Consider the following 27,725-nt stretch of genomic DNA (forward strand, 5'->3'; position numbering starts at 1 on the left):
TTTGGCTATTTTTTTTATGGATCATAAAAAAAAGGCCTCTGGTGGCGCAACAGACTAATGCAGTCTGTTATTAACACAGCTGCTTGCAATTACTGCAAGTTCAAGTCCCACCAGGCCCAAGGTTGACTCAGCCTTCCATCCTTTATAAGGTAGGTAAAATGAGGACCCAGATTGTTGGGGGCAATAAGTTGACTTTGTATATAATATACAAATGGATGAAGACTATTGCTTAACACAGTGTAAGCCGCCCTGAGTCTTCAGAGAAGGGCGGGATATAAATTCAAATAAAAAAAAATCATCATGCAACACAAAAACACAGATATAATTTTAGGATGATTTCTAAACAGTAGCCGAAAAGATCTTTTTTTTTTTAACTGAAGTGAGCAGATGGCTTGCCCATGGCAATAGCCTCTCTGTATTTCTAGATATGCAGTATATTTCAAATTCTATTGGTACTTTTCAGTTGTTTTTAGTTGTCTGTTTGCCTCTTTGGAAGAAAATGTGCTTCAGGGATGGAAAGAGAGTTGAGTTCAGAGAAGGCAATTGGGTCAGGGGGATTTTATTTAAGTGGACCCTTGTAAAAGGACTAAGATGGTAGAAATATGGATCATACCATTTCAGTCCAGAGAGGGGACTGAAATGGTACGGTCCAGATACCTTTCAGTTCTTCAACACTGAGAAGAAATTTGAGCATTCCAACACTCCTAGATGAGAAACAGTCCCTAGGCAGAAAATACAACCGTGTAAAATTAGGATATGGTATATGGTATCAATGGTTTGGGGTTTTTTTGATCCTCCCAAGATCTGGATGATCCCAGGGATGAGCTCTGTTACATTAAGACATGATGAACAAGATCCACTCCCAATGGGAGGACAAGACTTCGCAGCTGCAGCTTTGTTTTGGAAGAAGGCACTCAACCCACAAATCCGGAGAACTTGTCCTCAACAAAACTGCTGGAGGGCAAGAGAAGAAGACACCCAAAATGAATCACAAGGGATTTAATTTTCCATACGTGGAAAGAAGCCAGAAACTCTTGATAGCTTTCAGAGTCTATGCTAAGATCTCTAGCAACCTTCCGTAACGTCCAGATTGGTTAGGATTATACCTTCAAAGCAGAGGCGGCATTCAGCCGGTTCAGACCGGTTTGCCCGAACCGGTAGGAGAAATCACAGGTGGGCCTGCCCACCCGCACCGGCTCTATGCCATCCTATTTAGGCACATTTTTTTGACACCGGGCGCATTGCGCGGAAGGTGTGTGCATCAGCAAAGCGGGCATGCTCACATTTGCGAACCAGTAGGGAAGGTAAGTGAATTCCACCCGCTTCAAAGCCAACGTAGAGAAAGCTGCTTCTCAGAAAGGATTCCCAACTTTACATTGATCGTGCTCGCTGGCAAAGTATTTATATCCTTCTTACAACCCCTAATCATACAGCTACTACAGGTTAGTCCTCGATCTACGGCCACAACTGAGCCCAAAATTTATCCCGCTAAACGAGACCGTTGTTCAGTCAATTTTGCCCCCCTTTTACGACCTTTCCCGCCACCGCTCTGAAGTGAATGGCCGCAGTGATTTAAGTCGGCAACAGCGGCAGTTAAGTGAATGCGGCTTCCCCATTGACTCTGCTTGTTTGAAGGTCGCAAAAGGGGATCGCCTGACCCCGGGACACTGCAACCGTCGTAAATACGAGCCAGTTGCCAACCGTCTGAATATAAATCACGTAGCCATGGAGATGCTGCAACTGTCATAAATGTGAAAAATGTTCGTAAGTCACCTCTTTTTTTTGGTGCTGTTGTAACTTTGGAGGATCACCTGTATATGAGCATACAGATTCGTGACATCTCGCCTGAATTACTGCAACGCTCTCTACATGGGGCTTCCCTTGAGGAGCACCCGGAGGCCCCAGTTGGTCCAGAATGCGGCTGCGCGGGTGATAGAGGGAGCCCCTCGTGGCTCCCATGTGACACCTCTCCTGCGCAGACTGCACTGGCTGCCTGTGGCCTTCCGGGTGCGCTTCAAGGTTTTGGTAACTATCTTCAAAGCGCTCCATGGCTTAGGCCCGGGCTACTTACGGGACCGTCTGCTGCCACCGATTGCCTCCCACCGACCCGTACGCTCTCACAGGGAGGGACTCCTTAGGGTGCCGTCCGCCAGGCAGTGCCGACTGGCGAAGCCCAGGGGAAGGGCCTTCTCTGTGGGGGCTCCCACCCTCTGGAATGAACTTCCCCCGGGACTCCGTCAACTTCCTGACCTTCGAACCTTCCACCGCGAGCTTAAAACACATCTATTTATCTGTGCAGGACTGGACTAGAATTTTAATTTTAAATTTAATTTGAATGGGGTTTTTATCATTTTAATTGTAATTTTAAATTTTGGCCTATTTCAATAAGTTTTTTAATTTAGTGTTTTATCTTGTATTATATTTGTATTTTTATCGGGCTGTAAACCGCCCTGAGTCCTTCGGGAGATAGGGCAGTATAAAAATTTGATTAAATAAATAAATAAATAAATAAAGATTACACACACACAATCTACAAAATATGGATGACGGCCAGGAACCAAGCCAAAATCTCACCTCAGTATGTTGATGTTTGAGAGGGCAGCTCCTCCTGCAAATATGAGGTACCCGTGGAACACTTGACACAAGGAGACCTCTATGAAAAGGCGCCAGTCGCCTCTTAACATATATATTTTTAATCTATCATTTAAATCTACTTGATTTAAGCCTACAACTCGAATTTTATTGCTGCATCGTAATGATTTTGTATTCTGTCTGCGTACCACTTCAAGAAACATAACATAACATAACAACAGAGTTGGAAGGGACCTTGGAGGCCTTCTAGTCCAACCCCCTGCCCAGGCAGGAAACCCTACACCATCTCAGTCAGATGGTTATCCAACATTTTCTTAAAAATTTCCAGTGTTGGAGCATTCACAACTTCTGCAGGCAAGTCGTTCCACTTATTAATTGTTCTAACTGTCAGGAAATTTCTCCTTTGTTCTAAGTTGCTTCTTTCTTTGCTCAGTTTCCACCCATTGCTTCTTGTTCTACCCTCAGGTGCTTTGGAGAACAGCCCGACTCCCTCTTCTTTGTGGCAACCCCTGAGATATTGGAACACAGCTATCATGTCTCCCCTAGTCCTTCTTTTTGTTAAACTAGACATACCCAGTTCCTGCAACCGTTCTTCATATGTTTTAGCCTCCAGTCCCCTAATCATCTTTGTTGCTCTTCTCTGCACTCTTTCTAGAGTCTCAACATCTTTTTTACATCGTGGCGACCAAAACTGGATGCAATATTCCAAGTGTGGCCTTACCAAGGCATTATAAAGTGGTATTAACACGTATACGGAAAACGATGTAAATCACATCGGAGAAATAAATAATGAAACTTATGGTTTGGCCTCTTGACGTTCCCTCGGCTTTCTCATTGTTCGGTATTAATTTTCCCTTTTCACTCCAGCCGACAACCGGCATTCTTGCGATTCATGCTTTTCCACTTCTGTATTTCCGATTCCCTCTAAAGCTCTCGCTTGAAATGTGTTAAGCGAGCCATGTTACGTTACTGGGAACAATTCTCACGTGATAACAGGATGGAACGTCCACAATGCCTGAGCGACCGGGCATGCATGTTGCTGTCAACATAATTTATCCTTTCCATTATGGAATGAACACACTTCCTTTTTTGCTTATCGGCTTGAATTATGGCCTGGAAGAGTGCTGCTAATTAAAATTATATATCACACATGGACAGTGCCAGGGGTTTGAACATTTGTCAAAGACAGAAAGCCATCTCAATTAGCTTTTCTTACTACAACTTTTAAAATGAATAGAATACACTGGAAGAGTTGAGGGAGAGTCAACAGAGATGGGTCAGAAGTTCTGCCAGAGAGCTAATATTTCAGCCAAATCGCAGTCTGTATCCAAAGCTTGTTCCACAGCCGTTCAAAATAGCAGAAAAGGTACCAGACAATTCTTCCTACCCCGTCTTTGCAAATAGAAATCAGTTACTTGATCAAACTTTTACATTGCAAAGATCTGAAATTAACCACTAGCTATTGAGACACAAAGGTGTTTTGTTTTTCAAGAGGCAACTGGACTTTCTTCTTTTTACTTTACTTTACTTTACTTTATTAGATTTTTATACCGCCCTTCTCCCGAAGGACTCAGGGCGGTGTACAGCCGAAATAAAATACAGAGTATATACAATTAAAAGAAATTAAAAGAGACTATTAATAAATGGCCGATAGTTTAAAAATTTACAAATATTTAAAATCTCTAAAACCCCAATTTAAAATCAACTATTTATGCCAGTCCTGCTTGAGTGAGTAAGTATGTTTTTAGCTCACGATGAAAGGTCCAAACGTTTTCTTTGAAGACGTTTCACTTCTCATCCAAGAAGCTTCTTCAGCTCTGAGTGGATGGTGGGGCAAATCGAAGGATTTATACTTAAAGATTCCCCACCACCCAGTCAGAGCTGAAGAAGCTTCTTGGATGAGAAGTGAAACATCTTCAAGGAAAAGCAAAGAAAGTCCAGTTGCCTCTTGGATGACTGAGAATCTCCGTAGAGAAAGCTTAAAGAGTTATTTGCAATTTCCAGCAGCTTCCCTTCTCTCAGAGCAAATGAATTTTTCATCCACAGGGTTCAAGACAGAATCACAAGCTTTGCACCGAGTCTGTCGGCGTACAAGTGAGATCGCTTTTTTTCTAAGAACCTTTAAATTAAGTTTTATTTAGCTTGACGTTCGGTTTTCAGCGGAGCCTTTGCAAAAGTCATAAAGAGGGTGTGAAGGTAATAATCGGCCCCATTTATTTTACTATCAAGAGACTGTTTTCAAATACGAAAAGATTCAAGGGGCTGTTGGCGATCCGTGATCATCTGAGCACGAAAGAAAGACAAATATCCGTCTTCAGGCTCTTTGTTGCAATGTTGTTGTTGTTTGGGGTTTGTTTGTTTTTTGCACGAAAATAAGACTTAAAAAAGCAGCTTTTTGGCGCATCCGAAATTCCTATTCCCATAAACAGGCAGAATAATCTCTGCGAAAACATTCAGAGGCTGCCCGATACTTTCTGCACGATTTCTCTTGCCTACAAATGTTCTCCATTAAGAAACACTCGGATTCCTTTCTCTCCACTCTGACCTTCAAGAGAGGACATCTAAATATAGAATGAATGTTCCCTTGTTGACAGAAGGGAACTGGAAATCAGAAGACATTCCGCTCTGATCAAGCAACCAATGCACCTTGACCTTAAGCAGAAACTATCAACACGTTGAAAAATCCCAGCCCTTTTCCCCAGCTACATATGGCAGAACGTATTTATTGAACATTCGGGCAAGTTAAACCCCATTTTCCTGAACTCTTCAGGTGTGGTTAGCAGCCTTCTGAAATATCGTAGCTGATGGTGTTGTGGCCCGCCAGAGGAGCTGGGGGCAGACCCAGACAGTGAGGAGGCTGGGGAGGAACATGGGCCAGTCCTGGAGTCTGGGGAAGGCTCTGATGAGGGCTCTGCGTCAGAGGCAGAGATGGGGCCGGGGCCATCCGACGATTATCAGCTGCCTTCAGGGTCAGATATCAGTGGGGCAGAAGAACAGCTGGAGCCTGTTCCCGATGTGCGCATGCGCAGAGCTGCCAGGAGAAGGGAACAGCTGAGGAACAAGGGCCGACTCAGGAGTAAAGGCACAGGTGGACGGTGAATGGCCCCTCCCATAGGGAATAAAGAGGAGCGAAGGGGAGGGGAGTTTGCAGGAGACAATTAGTTCAATTCATGAGGGTGAAGATCTGTTCCTGACTTCTTGCCAAGTAACTGCTGCTACAGCCTGGCGTTTGGAAGATATTGGCCTGGCAACTCTCCAAGCCTGATAAAGGTCTGCAATTGTGAAATCTCATGAAAAGACTGTTTGCCGGGACTTTGCTGGAAAAGAATTTCCCTTTAACCTAAATAAAAGAGGTTTTATCGGGATGAGGAGTCGGCTTCATGATCTTGGGAGGCCTAGGTCAGAACAGATGGGTGACTCGATGTTGGAATTTAGGAAGCAAACGTATTTCCTCACCTGTCTAAGTGCAGGTTGTTGCCAAACACTTGTGGAAATGCTTTGACCATCTTAAGCAGTTTTCAGAAATATGAAATAAATTAATCTAGGGATGCCTCCTATAAAACAGGGGTGAGCAGGCTACGGTTTATTTTTAATATAACTCCGTGACCCAGAGCATAATGCAAACATATGTTTACTCAGAATTACTCAGAAGAATTACCAGCTCGGGAATTTGCTTTTGAAAGCCAAAATGAAATGCACAGCAACCACAATTCTTCCCCACACTAATAAAATCCTGGTTATCCACACCCTCCACAAGTTTTTTTTTAATAAATAAATTTCAGCACTATATAAAGACGGGATATAACGTTTGTTGCAGACACTATTTAACAACTGGGAGTCAGAGATGTTAGCAAGCTACTTCAAACCATATAGAAGATCCAGATGTAGAATCTCTCTGATTTAGCCACAAGTAGCTAATAATCCTCTCTAAATTCCTTGTCCCAACAGAGGCAGCTTTGTGACATAACCCACTGAGAAAGTAAACAGAATGACTTTTTACGCCTAATTATAACCATTCTTAACACCATAGCAATGCCAACTTTGCACCAAGCCATCCATCTTGTTTCTAAGTGAAAACAATGGATTGCTAATACGATGGGATTGTAGCACTTGAGAAGTATTTCATGGGGGGGAAAAAAACCTTGTCTGACAAATGAGTTGTAATTTTGTCCAGCACAAAATACTTGCTATTTCACCAATGCTGCTGATCCGTTCTCCCTTTCTATTCCTGTTAAAAATAAAAATGCCCATCCTTAAGAATATTAATCCCACATGCTTAAGTGATTACTATCATGAGCTTCTGATCCGAAATAGCTATCATTCTTAACATGTTCTCCTATATTAACTTAATTGAACTTTTTTTTAAAAAAGAAAATAATAAACAGTCTCCAGTTTCATTCCTCTACCGCGGAAAGCCAATATGGATGCAAGCAGGGATGTTCTGCTAGAATTGATTAATGGATTGAAACCAGCATGCTGTTCATTTGACTTCAAAAAGCTAATCATTTCCTGTTTTAATACGGACAAACTAGAGATTGTCCTGTCTTGAGAACTCAAAACAGACATCAGATATCCAAAACGTAATATTCTTTATAACATGTTTTCCTTAAGAGGTGAAATTTACCTCAGACTTCTGTCAGAAAATCCACGTCTTCTCTATCTAGTGGCTAAAAATTTACAGCAATAAATTATTGGAGGATTTTAAGAAGAAATGGGACAACTGTTTGACTGAAATGGTATAGAGTTTCCGTCTCCAGCAGGGGTTTGGACTAGAAGGCCTCTAAAACCTTCCAACTTTATTATTCTTTTCTGTTCTTTTGTGTCAAAGGTTTTTAACTGATAGTGCTGCGGCAGCCAAATTTGGACTTTGTAGGTCTCCTGCTTGAGCAGGGGGTTGGACTAGAAGACCTCCAAGGCCCCTTCCAACTCTGATGAGGTTCTATGTTCCAATGCAGGGGTGTCAAACTCAAGGCCCGAGGGATGGATCCGGCCCACAGGCCACCCTGGAAAAGAGCAAAGGTGCCTGTGGTGCCTCTGCCAGCGAAAACGTTTTCATTGGCAGAGGGTTGCAAGAGGCCGTCCCAGCCGAAAATGTTTTTGCTGGCAGAGTGCTTGGGCTGCCACAGGCGCCCCCGGCACGAGTGATGTTGAGCTGACTACACCCAACCGGGCCATGCCCCCCCCATCCCCCACGAGGTCAAACACAACCCTGATGCAACCCTCAGTGAAATCAAGTTTGACACCCCTGTTCTAGCATTGTTCTGTCCTCCCTCGCCTCCGTCCGAGTGATGGCTTAATTAGCCGGCACTATCAGCTCTGGCAGCAGAATAGCCAGCGTCCGCCAAGAGCCTCCGTTATCTTCCACGACGCTGGTGAGTCACCCAGGAACAAACTTCAACTCTTAGTCAATCAGTGGATTTGCCTGTTACAAAGAGACACAGCAGCTCTCGCTGCTTTTTATATCCTGTGGGGTGTGGCTCCATGACTCAGCACTTCCTAGGCCTGCCCCACCCCTGCTTCTGTTGTTCCCTCCTCTCCTGCTTACGAAACCTAGGGTCCAACTAAGCCGGATTGCCATCAGCTGGGACTGAAGGTGTGGCCTGGGGGGGGAAAGAGTCAGGAGAAGGAGGCCTCGTTATCCCTTTCGCTTGGCCTGCTTCTGGCTCCTGGAGCTGATCCAAGGAAGCCAGTCCTCCCGAGGTAAGTCCTGACGGCCCTTCCCCCTCACTGTCCAAGTCACTTTCTGGCAGCAGGCCCTGCTCCAAGTCACTTTCTGGCAGGAGGGTCGGCTCGGGGGGCGCAGACACAACAAGTGTATTCCATATATGATGGGTGTGCAATTTCTTCTCCAGAAACACTACACTACTAACCAGAGCATATAAAATATTTGCTAGACCAATTCTTGAATACAGCTCGCCAGTCTGGAACCCATACCTCATTTCGGACATTAATACAATTGAGCGTGTCCAGAAATATTTTACAAGAAGAATTCTCCACTCCTCTGAGTGCAACAAAATACCTTATGCCACCGGACTTGAAATCCTGGGTTTAGAAAATTTAGAACTCCGCCGCCTTCGACATGACCTGAGTTTAACTCATAGAATTATCTGTTACAATGTCCTTCCTGTCAAAGACTACTTCAGCTTCAATCGCAACAATACACGAACACACAATAGATTTAAGCTTAATATGAACCGCTCCAATCTTGATTGAAGAAAATATGACTTCAGTAACAGAGTTGTTAATGCCTGCAATAAACTACCTGACTCTTTGGTCTCTTCCCAAAATCCCCAAAGCTTTAACCAAAACCTATCTACTACTGACCTCAACCCATTCCTGAGAGGACTGTAAGGGGCGTGCATAAGAGCACCAACGTGCCTACCGTTCCTGTCCTAATGTTCCCTTTGATTGTATCCAATTTCTTATAGTTATTACATACTTATGCTTATATATATGCTTATATATCGTATAGTTATTTCATGCTTATGCTTATATATACTGTTGTGACAAAATAAATAAATAAATAAAAAATAAAAATTTCCAGAATTTTGGTGGGAGAATGTTGGAACTGAGGTCTTGACTCACCTGGAGAGCATGAGGTGAGAATCCAGGGTCCGGTCCTTGTTTGTCAGAACACATCCCAGTTCTTACCTCAAGTAATGCAGCTGCAGGATCGCCTTGCAAGCTCTTTCCAAGCTTGTCCACCTCGTCCAGGAGAAAGACAGGGTTGTTGACTCCAACAGTCTTCAGGCCATTGATGATACGGCCAGGCATGCTGCCAACGTAAGTGCGCCTGGTGAAAAGGACAAAAGGGGAAGGCTGAAAGGCAAGGCAATGAGAGTATTGAAAAACTGAAGATGCGAGCACAGTTCAAGTTATGCGCACACACCATCCCACAATGGACAGATGGCTGCCAAAGTTGATGGGAGTTTAGCAAAGACGGCTAAAGCGACTGCTTTGATTAAAGAAAAGAACACAATGAATCTTGTTTCCATTTGGAAACCGCTTCTGGACTTTGTGCTTGAGGTGGGGAAAAAAAATGAAACTTTGATTTTGGGTTTTGCCAATTAGATAGGTTTGGTGTTACAGAAATGGCTAGGATATGCTATTATATAGAAGTAAAAAGTTGAGGTTTTATGTTATCACCAAAAGGAAGTCTGGAAGTCAATGCTTTTTTTCTTTTCTTTCCCCCCCTCTACCCTACACTTTTTTTCCTCTTCCCTTTTCCTCTCCCATTTTACCTTTCTTTTTTCCTACATTTTTGTATTTTATGCTTTGTTAAAACTTAATAAAATTTTGAACTAAGAGTTATGCAAGCACATCCATCAGCAAGAGTGAGAAATTGCCCGAAAGGACGAAAAACACATAGAATATGTTGTGATCCTGAGAACAACTTATACAGATGAAGAAAACAACTTATACAAATGAAGTAACGGCTATGAAAACGTATCTTAGAGCAGGGGTCTCCAACCTTGGCAACTTTAAGCCTGGAGGACTTCAACTCCCAGAATTCTGGGAGTTGAAGTCCTCCAGGCTTAAAGTTGCCAAGGTAGCATTTCAACATCTCAACAAAGGGTCTCTCAACAGCCCCCAAATTAAGCATCTTTGTGAAATGGCCCATCAGTTCTAAGTGCGGGCAAAATTGGACATTCAGACTTACTCAGGTGTCTTTTTGAATGATGGTGCTACAGATTTCCTTTACATTGTGAGTTTGATTAAATAATAAGAGGACCAGCTCAAATCTGAATCAAAAACAAAACAAAACTGACAGCTGGAGAGCAAGCCTGGATATAAGAAGGGGTATAATCAAGCCTGATGATGAATCGTACTTTATTGTAGCAGAGATAAATTCAGTCTCTCCTTAGACTTTGGGACAAGAATGTTTTTTTTTATTTATAATAAAAAATGTTTGTGTATATGTGTGTATGTACATAGAGTGACTTATTCTTACTTGCAATTTATGACATATTGTCACTAAAAATACCCAATAACTTTATGTAGTAAAAAGAGTTCATGAATTTCCCACAACTAAATCTCACGCACGCAAAACATAAATCAAGTAAGGTGGTGGATGATTACACGCCCCATGTAACTTTCATTTAGCTAAAACATGGAGAAAATGCTGTGTTATATAATGGGGTGGGCTAATAAAATCCAGCTGGGGAAGGAATGTTTTGCCAGCCTCCTTCCCAGGACCCAAATGATGTCAGAGGGCAGGATATAAGCCAAGCTCCACCCCAAGTACTGAAAGAGAAAGAGAGAGAAAGAGAGAAACACAGAGAGAGAGAGAAACACACACAGAGAGAGGAGAGAGAAAGAGAGAGAGAGGGAGGGGGGGAGAGAGAGAGAGAGAGAGAGAGAAACACACAGAGAAAGAGAGAGAGAGAGAGAAACACAGCGAGAAACAGAGAGACAGAGAGAGAAAAAGAGAGGGAGAAAGAGAGAGAAAGAGAGGGAAAAAGAGAAACAGAAAGAGAGAGAAACACACAGAGAGAGAAACAGAGAAAGAAAGAAAGAAAGAGAGGAATAAAGAGAAACAGAGGGAAAAACACACACACACACACACACACAGAGAGAGAGAGAGAGAGAGAGAGAGAGAGAGAGAGAATATCTCTTGTTGCTTCTGCATTTTTTACTGCTCAGTGAGAGATTAAAAACTTTTCTCCCGCATGGAATAGGACCAATAATAATTCTTCAAAGCGGCTGACTTGTTGGTATTCTCCTGCAATTTGTTTTCCCCCTGCCTGTAGCATCCGAGCAGCCTGCCCAAAAGGCTCAGAGGGTGTGTACACAAACAAGTTCCTAGCCCCTTAGGTCTATTATTAGACCTAAAGAATGTAGACAATAAAAAGAGTCATTTTCTTTTCCTTGGCCTGGCGCTGGCCTGGCTGGTTACGACTACAAAGCCTCTGGGTTAGCTGTCTCCCAGGATCGAAACAACAAAACAGAACTAACATCCAACTTCACCCAGACAAGATCCAAGTCTAAGATTTTCACCCTCTCTCTCCCCTACAACTGGAGGAATTTAATAAGGATATGTTGTTCCGAAGGGATAAATGGTAAGAAACTTTCTAAGCTCTGGAGCAAAACCATTTAATATGTGTTTTCACAGAAGGGGAGGAAGAGTCTTCCTGTCAGTTGAAGCAGGCTAGGTAATGTGAGATTTTGACTTTTTTTTTTTTTTGCTAGAAATAACAAATACAGGTGGTCCTCGACTTACGGCCACAATGGAGCCCAAGCTTTCTGTTGCTCAGTGAAAAGTTAGGCGAGTTTTGCTCCCTTTTATGACTTTTCTCGCCTTAACAACTGCAGTGATTCACTTATCAACGGAGGCAAGAAAGGTCACAAAAAGGGGGCAAAACTCCCTTAACAACTGTCTCGCTTAGCATCAAAAATGTGTAGCCGTTAAGTCGAGGACCCCTTGTATAGGGAGTTAAAAAAAAATTATCGGGTTTTCATCAGGAGCCATTTTTAAGCCCTGGTTTTTTTGGAACAAGCCCAAGAGCCCGAGAGGACAAAAAACGAAGCTAAGGCATAAAGTACAGATTTCCATTTGCCATGCTTGGGCTGTCACATACGCTGAAACCGAATTAAACAAACAGAATTCTGGCTTAGCTGTCAGATCTGAACCCAACCAATCTGTCCCAACTAAAACAAAATTTATCTGAAAAATCCGTAAGCAGTTGAAAGCCAGCGCACAAGAAATCAGACAATTCTCCTGCTGGACTAGAAAACCTCCAAGGTCCCTTCCAGAGTCTCGTCTCCTCTATTCTTATTCTTATTCTTTTTATTCTACTCTACTGTAGTCTAGTCTACTCTAGTCTAGTCTAGTCTAGTCTAGTCTAGTCTAGTCTACTCTACTCTACTCTACTGTAGTCTAGTCTACTCTACTCTAGTCTAGTCTAGTCTACTCTACTCTACTCTACTGTAGTCTAGTCTAGTCTAGTCTAGTCTACTCTACTCTACTCTACTCTACTCTACTCTACTGTAGTCTAGTCTACTCTACTGTAGTCTAGTCTAGTCTAGTCTAGTCTAGTCTAGTCTACTCTACTCTACTCTACTGTAGTCTAGTCTAGTCTAGTCTACTCTACTCTACTCTACTGTAGCCTAGTCTAGTCTAGTCTACTCTACTCTACTCTACTCTACTGTAGTCTAGTCTACTCTAGTCTAGTCTTCTAATTATCAGACCTGGGAAAGTCAGGAAGGAGGAAATTATTATAAAATGTACATGCCCTAAAACACTTCCTCTATTTTTTTCACTTACCCAAACCCAAACCTATTAAGACGACTTATTGTGGATAAAAAGGATTTTTAGGGACGGGCACCAGAGAACAGTGAACGTCACAAAGCAGTTCAACAACACCTATTCCCTTTAAATCTACAGCAGCGAAACAAATCCACCAGAGGTTATAAGTGATTTGATTTTAACTGGATCAAAATCCTACTAAGCCACTAAGGTCGCTCTGCACCTCTCTCATTTTACTCTCTTTCCAAATTAGTTATTATTATCGGATTAGTTATCCGAGTTATTGCAGGGAAATTCCGCCACGGAAGGGGCGGGGGAGGGAGATTTCACCTCCATGCCTAACTTTTAGAGCCCCTTGGAAGGGGAGGGTAACTAAATTGTGAATAATGCTGCTGCAAATCGCACTCATGGAGTCAGAGGCTTTAAACTGCAGCAAGGAAAAGCTCTCATTACATCCAAAGCACATCCTGCTTCATGTACATAAACAAAACATATCAAAAAGGCATCCTGATTGACGGAAGCATATTTGTTCCGTCGGGGATGTCCCTTCTCACAATTCAAACTTATTTTCACTTGGTGAGCTGGTGGACAGACCCAAGAGCTTCATACAAAACTTTACAAAGTGAAAAAGGAAGACAAATTAAAAGGCAAAGAAAGGGGGGGAAAGCTTGTAGTTAAAGAGTTAAAGAAATTTTTTTATTAGATTTAAATCAGCTTTATTGGCCAAATATTCTGTCCTAGCCATTCCCTCGCAGACTTTTAACCCTATGTAGATTTCTATTACTTTATAATGCCTTGGTAAGATCACACTTGGAATATTTTTGCTCACCATCATATAAAAAAGATGTGGAGACTCTAGAAAGAGTGCAGAGAAGAGCAACGAAGATGATTAGGGGGCCGGAGACTAAAACATACGAAGAACGGTTGCTGGAACTGGGTATGTCTAGTTTAATGAAAAGAAGGACTGGGGTAACATGATCACAGTCTTCCAATATTTGAGGGGCTGTCAGAGAAGAAGGCGGTCCAGCTATTCGCCAAAGCCCCTGAAGGCAGGACAAGAAGCAATGGATGGAAACTAATCAAGGAGAGATGCAAACTGGAACTAAGGAGAAATTTTCTGACAGTTGGAACAATTGCACTCTTCAAAATACTCATTGTCTTTAGGTTCTTCAATGAAAGGCATAGAACATCCTCTAGTGGTCCCCACTTGAACAGCAAGACCATGTTCTGCTTTTCAGAAGTCTAATCAACAGAGATTTGTAAACCAAGTTGCCAGCTTCCCCCTATGCCTGCCATCAACATAGGATGTGACAAAATTGGAACTGAGCAAATGGCAATTGCACATGTAACTGTATTTATAATGTATCTGACTTTACTGGGAAATACGTGAACATCAACTCTTGGAAGCCCTTGTCATACATTCCATCAGGTTTCAGGTAGTAACAAGGATTACCTGTAGCCCCACTCAGCCCCACTGTCTCAGTTCCCAACTTTCCTGCACTGGATTCGAGAATCCATTGAGGAATTCTAGGTGTCTTTGATAAAATGCATCCACTGGGAAACCAAGAAGCTCTCTGCCAGTGTTTATCAACCACCACAACTTTAAGATAGATGGACCTCAACTCCCAGAATTCTCCGGCCAGCATGGCTGGCTGGGGAATTCTGGGAGTTAAAGTCCGACTATCTAAAAGTGGTCAAAATTGAGTAACACTGCTCTATGGTATTTGCCTGAATAAGTGTACAACATTCATTCGCAGAACAGTTAGTAGAAGTAGTGCAAGTGTTCTAACAAGCTAACCTGAAGCAGGCTGACATGCAATCGTTATTAAGACATGGTGGTTTCATAGATCAGGATGAGAAGAAGTAGTGTAGCAGAAGCTGATAACCAACTTCCAGCAGAGGTAGCGGGTCAGTCATCAGTAACTGGGTTTAGACATGCTTGGGATAAACACATGTCCATCTTCCGGCAAAAATTAAAAACATTTAAATAAAATATAAAAATAATTAAAAAGAAGGAAGGAAGGAAGGAAGGAAGGGAGGAAGGAAGGAAGGAAGGAAGGAAGGAAGGAAGGAAGGAAAGAGAGAGAAAGAAGGAAAGAAAGAGATGGAGGGAGGGAGAGAGAGAGAAAGGAAGAAGGGAAGGGAAGGGAAGGGAAGGGAGGAAGGAAGGAAGGAATTGAGAGAAAGAAAGAAGGAAAAAAGAGGGAGAGAGAGAGAGAGGAAGGAAGGAAGGAAGAAAGGAGAAAGAAAGAAGGAAAGAAAGAGAGGGAGGGAGAGAAAGTAAGTAAATAAGTAAGTCAAAGGGCAAACTTGAGGGACCACTGGGTCTTTTTTTGCCCCCAGTTTTCTATGTTTCTATGAGATTTTCATAGAAAGGTGATGACCAGCAGTGCAAATCCGAGCTGCCCCCACCATGAACAGAAGGGGCCTCACTGCATGGAGAAGAGCGAAGGCCTAGTTTTGCTTGGCCAAGGTTGCCTTTCTCTCCTTGCCCAAACCCTAGGCTTCTGGGGATCACACACACACACACGCACACTCCATTCAAATATTCACCTCCACCCTAATAACACCTTATATGTTGCCATACACTTTCGTTTACCCTGTTCCAACTTGCAGCCGTGAACATAAATTTCAGTGCCCCAGATGATTTGGGCAATGCTTTTAACTTTTTCTCCCAGTCAGCACATCCTGTTCCAGTTGAACACCGAATGGCAGCTGTCAAAACTAAAAACTTGCTCAGCCTCCTCTTTCATCCCCTTCAGAGCTTCTGCAATGTGTCTTTTCGATGGCGATTCTGAACCGTCTGTTTAATGCCCCACACTTAAACAGCCCCCCAAGTCCATCCCTACAACGATGACTGCTACAACTAGATCCTTGGCTCTACTTGTACTCCTTAAACTTTCTCTATAATCTTTCTTTAAATAATAGCTGTCTACTGTCACTACAGTTACCATGACTGCCATGGGATTAATTTTGCCCTACTTGGGATCTGTTGAACATAGATAGCCGGATGCTGTTCTATGGGATTCAAATCCTCTACCATGAATTGAACTCACGGATATCTCTTCTGTAGAGTTTTAGACGTGTCCAGGTGTCACATTCAAAAGTAGCACGATTGGATATATAGAATCTATATAGCGGAAGGGTATATACAGCCCACCTTCGCTTTAGCTGTCTGGGCAGACAATTGGGGTGGGAATGGAGATTTTACAGTATCCTTCCCCTGCCATGCCCACCAAGCCACACCCACAGAACCGGTAGTAAAATAATTTGAATCCCACCACAGATTTCGATCAAGGCTAAGCATGGTTCTAGTAGACAAACACCATACACAAATCAACAGATCTCAGAATTGTGCTGAAAGGCGACAAATGAAAATAATTTAAACACTTAAAAAGTTTTTTTGATATTCAATGCAATGTATTTTCTTCTAGCAGGTTTTAAGTCGTGTAAACCTAAACTGTAATTATAAATTAAATACATGACAGTACTCGGTAGGCTTTGCTTCCAAGAACGGCATAAATAAAATCTCAAAAGAGATTATACGCTATTGTGCTTTTTTTCCCCCCTGCATCTTTCTTCTGAAGCCGTTTCTCCACGGAAATAGAAAGAAAAAAAAATTGTGGTTGCGTACGAATGACAGTGTGTCTTTCTCCATTAAAGGCAAGCCAATTATCAGTGGGAAGAAGCTGGGATGCAAGTGAGAAAATAGGATGAATGTTTTTTTCCACAGCATCTAAATCAGGGGTCTCCAACTGGGTCCCTTTAATAGAATAGAATAGAATAGAATAGAATAGAATAGAATAGAATAGAATAGAATAGAATAGAATAGAATAGAATAGAATAGAATTTTATTGGCCAAGTGTGATTGGACACACAAGGAATTTGTCTTGGTGCATATGCTCTCAGTGTACATAAAAGAAAAGATACGTTCATCAAGGTACGACATTCACAACACAATTGATGGTCAATATATCAATATAAATCATAAGGATTGCCAGCAACAAGTTATAGTCATACAGTCATAAGTGGAAAGAGATTGGTGATGGGAACTATGAAACGATTAATAATAGTGCAGATTCAGTAAATTCAGATTCATCAGCCAGTTTGCTGGCTGAGGGACTCTGGGAGTAGAAGTCCACAAGTCTTAAAGGGACCCAGGTTGGAGACCCCTGCTCTAAATCACGACAATAAGAACAACAACAACAATAGACTTAAAATACCTGTGACCTCGGATGTCAGACTGGTCGCACACTCCACCCAATGCGATGCGGTGGAACTCTCGGCCCAAAGTCTTGGCCACCGATCGCCCCACGCTTGTTTTCCCAACTCCAGGGGGTCCCACGAAGCAAAGGATGGGCCCTTTTAAATTGTTCTTCAGTTGCCTGACCGCCAAATATTCCAACACCCTCTTCTTCAGTTTTTCCATGGCATAGTGATCGTTATCCAGAAGAACTCTGGCGGCACGGATATCCAGGCAATCTGTTCATCCAAACAATAAAAACCTTTTTTTTTTACACCCTTGAGCTAAGATCCTTCCTCTGGCAACCAGAAGAATACCTTTGCAGGTAGTCCTCGACTTAACAACAGTTCATTTAAGGACCGTTCAATGTTACGACGACACTGAAAAAAAGTGACTTACGACTTTTTTCACAGGACTCCTGTGGTCACGTGGTCAAAATTTGGACGCTTGGCAACCAGCGTCTATTTATGACGGTCATGGTGTCCCAGGGGAGGTGGGGGGTGTCACGTGATCCCCTTTTGTGACCCTTTGATAAGCAAAGTCAGCGGGGAAGGTCGTAAAATGGAGCAAAAGGCACTTAACATCCGTCTCGCAAATTTGCGGCTGAACTGTCGAGGACTACCTGTTTTTAAATAGAGGATGTTTCTTTAAAAAAAAGAAACTACCTGTATTTAAAAAGAGGGTGTTTGTTTAAAAAAATATGGGATTCTCATCCTAAGGAAATATCCACTGACCTTTGGTACTCTTGCTCCAGGGTAATTCCACCATCAGTTCCAAATAATTCCGGGTTAAGGCATATTCTGGCATGGATTGAGGCATCTTCTTTAACCTAGAAAAGTAGACAAGACCTGTTAACTGAAGGACCGAAATCAAAATTTACAGACAAAACTGCAAAGAAATGAAAGTACGTTATCGGAATACTTGATGACACTAATATGACACTGTATTAGCTTGCACTAACACAGGCAGTCCTCGCCTTACGACCACAACGGAGCCCCAACATTTCTGTTGTTGAGTGAGACATTTGTCCAGGGAGTTTTGCCCCATTTTTAAGACTTTTCTTGCCATAGTTGTTAAGGGAATCACTGCAGTTGATAAGTTAGTCACCCAGTTGTTGTGAAGCTGGCTTCCCCATTGCGTGCCAGGTTGCAAAAGGGGATCACGTGACCTTGAGACACAGCAACAGTCATAAGTATGAACCGGTTGCCAAGAATCAGAATTTTGATCACATGATCATGGGGAGGCTACTTAGGTGGTCAGTGTGAAAAACGATCATAAGTCACTTTTTCAATGCCGTTGTAACTTTGAATGATCACTAAGTGAACTGTTGTTAAGTTGAGGACTACCTCGATTTAAAATTAACATTCAGTTTGTCTTTGTCTTAATGTTCAGAATGTTTGCAAAAGCTTACAATTGGCGGGTATTTAATGCTGCCAAATAGGCACAGGTCTTAAATATAACTGAAAAGGGATATCTTCTGTACTTAAATAAATTAGAAGCATTTCTAATTCACAATATAGCAACAGCACTTAGGCTTATATACCGCTTCACAGTGCTTTTACAGCCCTCTCTAAGTGGTTTTTACAGAGTCAGCCTGTTGCCCCCAACAATCTTGGGTCCTCATTTTACCAACCTCAGAAGGATGGAAGGCTGAGTCAACCTTGAGCCGGTCAGGATCGAACTGCTGGAGTGAGCAGTGAGTTAGCCTCCAGCATTGCATTCTAAGCACTATCCAGCTCTTACAAAATCCTATTTAGCGTAGGTGAAACAATAAACATAAAAACCACATCTCAAGAGCAGCATTACGCAACTAAGACTATAATCCCAAGCCTGCTTATTTGGAAATAAGATTTATCAAACTTAATGGGCATGTCTTCACAGCACAGCTGGCCTTTGATGCCTGTTTTATTTCTTATTTGTTAGAATTATACCCCCACCCACCCTTTAGGTATTCGGGATTACACCAACACTTAAAAACATGCACGGAATAAAGAGAGGCGACCTTCCCAGCGAATACTAAAACCAAAGGCCAAAAAAACACTAAACTAAACTGAAAATGTATGCTCTGGCCATCAATCAATAACCCGTGCTCCGGAACAGAAAAGAAGCTGCCTGGAAGTAATGACAAAACTCACTGGACCTTTTAACTTCCTTGATACAGACTTTGAGAGCTTGCTCGGGCATGCGCGAGGCTCGGATTTTTTTTTCGAGCATGATGATATCATCGTGATCTTCGTCCTCATCCTCATCTTCCATAGCACCTGGAATGTGGCCAATCCGCCGCATAGGACGTATTGCTATGATCTAGGAAATTGAAAGGTGGGAAGAGTACAATCAATCAACCAACCAATCAATCAATCGATCAATCAGAATAGAGCTGGAAGGGGCCTTGGAGCTCTTCGAATCAAGCAGGAGACCCTGTACCAGTGATGGCTAACCTATTCCAGACCGAGTGCCCAAAGCGTGTGTGTCCCAACCCCCAGTGGAGTCCCCGTGCATGCGCCCCACCCCACCCGCATGTGTGGCCCCCGCACGCCCCCACACATGTGTGCATCCTCACATGCGCCCCAAGCATGCACGTGCGGCCCTGTGCATGCACCCCACCCCCCCGTGCATGTGCGGCAGAGATCTGACAACCAGCTGGAGGGAGGTGCACACCATGAGTGGCGGAGCTGAACTGGGGCGACAGCTCGCGTGCCCGCAGAGAGAGCACAGCATGCCACCTGTGGCACCTGTGCCATAGGTTTGCCATCACGGCCCTATACCATTTCAGACAACTGGCTGTCCGGTCTCTTCTTAAAAACCTCCAGCGATGGATCACCCACAACTTCTGAAGGCAACTTCCATTCCACTGGTTAATTGTTCTCCCTGTTAGGAAACTTCTCCTCAGTTCTAGCTTGGTTCTCTCCTTGGTGAGTTTCCATCTATTACTTCTGGTCCTACCCTCAGGTGTCTCAGGAGAACAGAATAACAGAATTGGAAGGGGGCTTGGAAGTCTTCTAGTCCAGCCCCCTCCTCAAGCATGAGATCCTATCACCATTCCGGACAAATGGTTTTCCAATCTCTCCTTTAAAACCTCCAGTGATGGAGCACCTACAACTTCTGAAGGCAACTTCCGTTCCACTGTTTTAACTGTCCTCATTTACAGGATATTTCTCCTTAATTCCAGGTTGTTTCTCTCCTTGATTAGTTCCCAATATTTCTTCTTGGGCTTTGGAAAATAAGTTGACCCCTCTTCTTTGTGACAGCCCCTCAAATACTGTAACAATGCTATCATGTCACCCCCTAATCCTTCTTCTTTCTAGACTAACCATATCCAATTTCCTGCAACCGTTCTTCATATGCTTTAGTCTCCAGGCCCTTCATCATCTTCTTTATCGTTGCTCTTCTCTGCACATTTTCCCCAAGTCTTGACATTGTTTGACCAAAACTGGGATGCAGTATTCCAGGTGTGGTCTAGAACTAGGATCAAAAGTGCTCACAATCCTCTAACATGAAACATGGGAATACTAAACCCTGCATCCTATATTAAAAGTGGGAAACACATTCCTATATCAAGTCAGACCATTCTCTATCTAGCCCAATCATGTCTCTGTTACCTGCTTGCAGTTCTCCCGTTTCAACCAGGCTTGCCTGGCCTTGTCTGGAGATGAGAAGGCTGAACTGGATTCCCAAGGACAATATGTATTCTACTGCTGAGTTACAGCCCCAGTTTAGTTCGCCTCCTTATTGCTTTTTGCTATTGCTAAATCAGTCCTGTTGCTAATACTTATCCTCTGCCGAATAAACTACACCCGCACAGGAATATTCAAACACCTTGATCGTTTTATTACAAACAAAAATACCCTTTTGTCGTCGTCCTGCTTGTGTTTTCTGGTCTTCTGCAGAAGCTTCAAACCTTCAATTTGCCTAACGAGCAAGGGTATGGTCATCTTGAATCGCTCTTCTAAACCCACAGCATCCAGGATCTAACAGAAAAGGACAAAAAAACTATGAAGTGTGCGTTCCTTGCTTTCTTGTCAGATTCTTAGAACACCCCAGATTTCACCACAAAATGTGCTTGCCTAATTTGAAATGGATCAGAGAAAACGAAAGCACCATAAGCTATCGGAATCCATCTTGTTTGAGCTCCTGTTCCACCACTATTGTTGTGGTCCGCCAGCAGCCTGCGGAGCTGGCAACAGAGTCAGACAGCGATGAGGCTGAGGAAGAGCGTGGGCCAGTCCTGGAGTCAGGGGAAGGCCCGGATGAGGGCTCTGCGTTGGAGGCAATGATGGGGCCAAGGCCATCTGGGAGCGATGCGCGGACTCCGGAGCCTCCAGAGGCAGACAGAAGTGAGGCAGAGGAACAGGAAGAGCCTGTTCCTAGTGCAAGCATGCGAAGAGCTGCCAGAAGGCAAGAGCAGCTAAAGCAAAAAGGATGACTCGGGAGTAAGGCCAAGAAATGATTGGCCCCTCTCATAAGGCTTAAAAGACCAGCAACGGCATTTGGGCTCTTTGCCGGAAAACAACGTCGATAGCTTGTCTTGTTGCACTTGTTTTATATCGGTGTCTTCTGAACTTTTGCCAAGAAAGGCCTTTGGCAATTTGCCTAATTGGACCAAGGTTGGTGATAGGACTGAGGAATTGTGTTGGGAGGAAATTGCTTTAATTTAGTTGGACTACACTGAGAATGAAGTAATTCTCATCTGTTTTAATAAAGTTTGTTTGTTTTTACACTGACTTGAGTTTCCTACTACCTACTTGGGCCTGGGTCACAACAGTGATCCATCAACTGCTGGTATATTTATTGTCATATATGTTTTTCATGGGTGAAAGATCACTACACCAATGCTTGGGTAACACATTTGTTAAGTTAAAAGGGAATTGACAAGAAGCCTTTTTGTTTGTTTGTTTGTTTGTTTGTTTGTTTTAGCTTGGCAGTGTTTTAGTAGGGCTAAACATTCAAAATTAAAATGGCCTTCCTCTGTGAAGCCAGAACGGAAGCAGTGCCTGATACCTGAAGCTTCTCCTGGTTGCTGGTACGGATGATTGAGGTGACAATATCTGGCAGAGCTTCTCTGGGTAGGTTGTCCAACAAGCGCCTCAGTTTTGCCACCGCCGGGATGGACATATCCAACATCTCCACCAGCTTGGTCAAAGATGGGGAGGGGGGTGGAAATGTAGAGCAAAATTTTAATACTTTTATTTATTCGTTTCACTGCACACCAAAACAACTAGACACAAGAAGAGTTTTTTTCCCAAACGCCATCACTCTGCTAAACAAATAATTCCCTCAACACTGTCAAACTATTCACTAAGTCTGCATTACTACTACTATTAGTCTTCTCATCGTTCCTATCACCCATCTCCTCCCACTTATGACTGCATGACTGTAACTTTGTTGCTTGTATCCTTACAATTTATATTGATTGTTTCCTTGTATGATTTGATTGCTTATTTGTACCCTATGACTATCACTAAGTGTTGTATCTTATGATTCTTGACGAATATATTTTATTTTTCCTTTATGGGCACTGAGAGCATATGTGTTGTGTCTTGCCCGCTCTCACCGCAGCCGGGGCCTTCTTATCTGCTTCCGAACACTGAGGAATGTCCTAGTATGCCTCCCGGCCCCAGCCCTGGCTCCATGCCCAGACAGGAGGAAGCACCTCCCGGCCCCAGCCCTGGCTCCATGCCCAGACAGGAGGAAACACCTCCCGGCCCCAGCCCTGGCTCCATGCCCAGGCAAACGGAGCAACTAGACCCCTCCCCCTCCCCCACAGCATGTGAGCCTGAGGGAGGTCAATTACCAACAGCTGCCGACTGGAGTGACCCTCGCTTCAGAAGAATTGATAGGCGGCGGCGTCAGAAGGAAGGGAGGGGCAGGCCTGGATAAGTGCTGAGTCATGGAGCCACACCCCATGGCCTATATAAAGGATCTGCTTTCTGGCATTCTCTGAGTCAGGCAAAGTCTAAACATATCTTGCTGAAGTCACTTTCTGGTCTCCTGCCTGCCCTGAGGACTTTGCTAGGACTTTGGCAGAGCTGCAGAGGCACGCCTGATTCGGATTTCCCTGACCCGGCTGTCAGCGGAGGAGTGGGACACGACAATATGCACCAAAGACTAATTCCTTGTGTGTCCAATCATACTTGGCCAATAAAGTATCTCTTCTCCTCTCCTCTCTCCTCTCCGCATGATAAACCAATACTACTAGACAACAACAAAACAAGGACCCATCCATTTCTTGTATTTCAGCTGTGCCATGGTCATTTGTTCTGGATCGACTTGCTCAACCACCAGAAGAAGGGTCAAGTCGTCTGTGAACTCTGATGTCTCAAAATCCAAAGGATGCTTTTTTTTCTATGCCACCCGAGCCCCTTTTCAGACACATCTGCAGGATTCACACTTTGCACCCGTGAAACTTCTTCTTCCTGGGGGCAAGCAGCAGCTGTTTGAGAATGAGGACAGGAATCTCATCGTCAAACAACTTTATCGGAGAAATGAAGTAATATGCTTTTTGTGCTCTTGGTCAAGGAAGCAAGCATTTAAATGCTCAGTTCTGACTGTCAGAACTCAATTCAGTTCAATTTATTATTACAGTCTTAGTCCAGAGACCAGAACAAATAAAAGCCCTCAGTATATATGCACTTAAAAATACTAGTACAAAATACCGTATTTTTCAGAGTATAAGTTTTTGGGGAGGAAAAAAAAAAAGCTGATTGGCAGGTGGATCAGCCTCCCAGAATATCCCCCAATCAGCTGTTCCCAGAGGTGAATTTTAGCAACAGGTTTGTTGATTGCGAGCTCTATGCCTTGCTTTTTTTTTCTGCCTCTGAAACTTCTGAAACTCCTTTTCAGGGGAAAAAAAATTATGCCTCTGAAAGCCTCTGAAACAGCTTCAGAAAAAAAAGCCTCTGAAGCTCTGTTTGGGGGCTTCTTTTCTGAAGCTTCGTTTCTGATGCTTTTTTCAGACTCTGAAACCTCTGTTTGAGAAGCTGGGCGGGGATACATCAGGAGTATAAAACTCATCCAGATTTTCACCCTCTTTTTTGGGGGGAAAAGGTGCATCTTATACTCTGAAAAATACGGTAATAAATAACAACTAAAATCTATAATAAAATCCAGTGTCAATTATACATGGTCTGACTATACAATAGTTGCAATTCCTGTGTGACCCATGGTAGATTCAACACTAAAAGGGAAATGACTAAGCAGTGCAAAGGGTTTGCCACAACTGTTATATAACATCTCTATGGCGGTGGAGAAGACACGTGTTCAGTTCTGTTTCAGTCAGAACTGAAGAAGCTTCATGGATGAGAAGCGAAATATCTTCAAGGGATAAACAAGAAAGCCCAGTTGCCTTTTTGAAAAAGCACCTTTGGGACGTTTGTACTGGATCCAACCTCTCTGGCATGGCCTGAGCTCTTTTTTTGCAGCTTGGATGAAGATGTGCTCTCCTTATCTACATGAACGTGTCCTCCTGATCCCAAACGCATGAGAACATTTCAACAGGAAAAGTAAACACATTGCATCAGCAACAAAGCGTGCACTTTGCCTCAATTCCTTTACACACAACGACCGTCGTAATTTCCTCAACGGATAATTCAGGTATTTAGCACCATTTCAAGGCCCCTAACCTGAACTGCATATTTATAGAATTGCTCCGGCAGCTCTCCCAGCTCCTCCTCGGACTTGTTGGTAAATTGTTCCAGCCGATCCAGCTGTTCAACATCTGCAACGGGATAAGGTTTCTCCTTCACCAGCTGCAAAATCTGGAACCTGCAGAGGCCCGTTAACAGCAACGTATAATGAGGCTTCGGCCAGTTGCTGCCAACCACCTGAATGGCCAGCGCGGCTGTGCCAATCCTGAAATGATCAAGGAAAAAAGCAAACGTTATTTGCCATGCCACAATAGGAAGACACTTGAGCAGGAGTTTGATATCTATGGAGCTGTTTTGGAAGATGTTGTCCCTAGCAAAGGAGCAAGCATTATTGGTAAACCTCAACTTAGGACAATTGAGCCCAAAATGTCTGTTGCTAAGCAACACAGCGAAGTGAATTTTGCCCCCATTTCAAGACCTTTCTTGCCACAAGTGAATCACTGCAGTTTTAAAGTGAGCAATTTGGTTGTTCAGTGAATCTGGCTTCGCCACTGACTTGGCTTATCAGAAGGTTGCAAAAGAGTCACACGACCTCGGGACACTGCAACCATCATATAAGCCAAGTGTCTGAATTTTGATCACATGACCATGGGGATGCAGCAATGGTCCTTAAGTGTGAAAAACGGTCATAAGTCACTTTTTTCAGTGCCGTTGTAACTTCAAACGGTCACTAAACGAATGACTGTAAGTCAAGGACTACCTGTCTCCACAGAGCTGTTTTAGAAGGTGTTGTCCATGTCCCATGATAAAGGGGTTAACATTTACCATGTTAGCAATGTTAGTCCTAGCCACAGGAAATACATAAAAGATACTTTGGAAAACATTCCTATTTTAGACAGGCATTTTGCTTAGAGATGTCTGTGATTGAATATGGAATATTTTCAGGGAACCCTTTCAATCTTCTCGACAAGATGAAGCATTTGACCATTTATAAATCTAAATTCAAGCATTAAAAAAAGCAATACAAACTTTCGTTCATTGCATTTCTGCAGCCACTTTTCTTGCTGAAAAAGAAAGCTGCTTTTTCACCTGAGCACTCACTTGCCTTCTCACCAGTGGCAACTTCAGTTGTATGGAGTTTTTTTCCTTAAAACTATGTCTCTCCTTGAGGGCCTGACCCATTGGTGAAATCCATTTTTTTTTACTACCGGTCCTATGGGTGTGGCTTGGTGGTGTGGCTTGGTGGAAGGGGAAGGTTACTGCAAAATCTCCATTCCCACCCCACTCCGGGGGAAGGATACTGAAAATCCCCATTCCCTCTCGACTCCTGGGGGAAGGATATTGCAAAATCTCCATTCCCACCCCACTCTGGGGCCAGCCAGAGGTGGTATTTGCCTGTTCTCCAAACTACTCAAAATTTCCGCTACCGGTTCTCCAGAACCTGTCAGAACCTGCTGGATTTCACCCCTGGCCTGACCTACATAAATGCCCATAATTTCTCAAGCCACTTTCAAGGAGAGAACACAGATTCTGACTGATGCCTGTGCATTTTCCAACACCATTTCATCCAAATCCATTTCCCAAAGCAAAGTTTCTAAAACTCGCAAACACTTTTTAAACACCTATTTCTACAAACTTCGCTAGTTACTGCCATCGAAACAGAAAGTAAACTTCTCATCCTAGCTGTGCTCCATTCCTTAAGCAGCACGAAATTGCTGCTGTTCAGCAAATTCATAACCTACTGATTTATTAAATTTCCATAGCTGCCTAGAGTCACTTTAATATGGAAGGCGGTGAGGTATAAAAATGTAATCAATAAATAAAATATCACACACACGAGTGTTGCTGTTTATGCAACAAAGACTAAGGCAACTGCGGGCCAACAGAAAAATAAAGGGATAATCCAAAATCCCTGCCAGGAGATGGGAGGAGATGGGCAGCTATGAAAATGGATTAAATCAGAAATAAAACTCAATGTTTCAACTCTTTCAAGGTAACAATTAGCCCCAATTATCCAAGGAGCAAAGAGCATCCTTAGCCAGAAAGGAGCGAGGAAGGAGGGGGGGCTGCAGTCGCCATGGCAACGGTGAACCTAGGTGTGATAGGCGGCCGGAGGAAAAAAGGGAGGGTAGCTCCCTGGCAACAGGCCCGACGGTGACCATGGCAACGCAAAGGAAGGTCTTGGGGATTAAGACAGGTGGCATTGAGGGGGAACGAGGGGGCGTGGCCTCCCTGACGTCACGGACGCCATGTTGGGGAGGGCAACCGGGGAGAGCTGGAGGGGGGGGCGCCTGTTGCCACAGCGACCGCGGCGGCCAAGGCCGGATGCCGGACCTGTGGAGCGGCGGGAGGGCGTCGAGGTCGCTGAGCGGGTCCTTCGTGTCAGGAATTACGCCGAGGATGGTGCTCTTGAGCGACGTGCCCTTCAGCAGCCGGCTCCGCACCAGCTGCATGTTCCGCGGAGAATCCACGCTGGCGCGCATGGTGGAGCCCGGCAGCAGCACGGCTTCGGGCGTCAGCAGCAGCGGCAGGCGGGTCGGGATTTGAATGGCGCTGCCCGAGGACGACGCCATGGTCGGAAACCGGCACCTTCGAGTTCGCCTCTCTCTCTCTCGCGAGCGCAAGCAAAGCTCGTCGCCTCCGCTTACAGGCCGCGCTACGGCGAGCGGCGAGGGGCAAACGGCGCGAGCCGCGCGTGCTTGCTCAAGGCCGCCCCCTCTGGCCGCGGCTGGCATTCCGCCGACTCTTTTTAAGCGTGGAGAAGCGAAAACAATTCATTTAAATTAAATCAATTCATTAAACAATTCATTAAATTAAAAAAAACAACAACAGAGCAGTATCAGTGGAGGGTACATTTTAACGACGTTTCTTGCCACATTGGTGAGGTAAATCCCTTGTTAAAATTCGTAACATGGTTCTTAAGTGAATCTGGCTTCCCCATTGACTTTGCTTGCAAAGGGGATCACAGGACCCCGTGACACGGCGGCCCGTCATAAATACGAACCAGCTGCCAAGAATCCAAATGTAAATCACGTCACCACGGGGATGCTGCGATGGTCAT

The 27,725-nt window shown here is 43.8% G+C and overlaps 1 protein-coding gene across 1 annotated transcript in view; it reads right to left on the reverse strand.

The window, feature by feature from the left end:
* Nucleotides 1–27,326, reverse strand: part of LONP2 (lon peptidase 2, peroxisomal) — a 53,177-nt gene extending 25,851 nt beyond the window's left edge. Inside the window, exons 1-8 of the mRNA XM_058155657.1 lie at nt 26,999–27,326; nt 24,701–24,929; nt 22,080–22,211; nt 20,927–21,049; nt 19,222–19,385; nt 17,816–17,910; nt 17,062–17,320; nt 9,244–9,385 (exon numbers count right to left, since the gene is read on the reverse strand). Coding sequence (XP_058011640.1) covers nt 9,244–9,385; nt 17,062–17,320; nt 17,816–17,910; nt 19,222–19,385; nt 20,927–21,049; nt 22,080–22,211; nt 24,701–24,929; nt 26,999–27,237 — 1,383 coding nt within the window. The 5' untranslated portion in view covers nt 27,238–27,326. The remainder of the gene's footprint in view (nt 1–9,243; nt 9,386–17,061; nt 17,321–17,815; nt 17,911–19,221; nt 19,386–20,926; nt 21,050–22,079; nt 22,212–24,700; nt 24,930–26,998) is intronic.
* Between the last annotated feature and the right edge of the window lie 399 nt (nt 27,327–27,725).

This window comes from Ahaetulla prasina, chromosome 12, assembly GCF_028640845.1.
Source record: "Ahaetulla prasina isolate Xishuangbanna chromosome 12, ASM2864084v1, whole genome shotgun sequence".
NCBI classification, from domain to species: domain Eukaryota; kingdom Metazoa; phylum Chordata; class Lepidosauria; order Squamata; family Colubridae; genus Ahaetulla; species Ahaetulla prasina.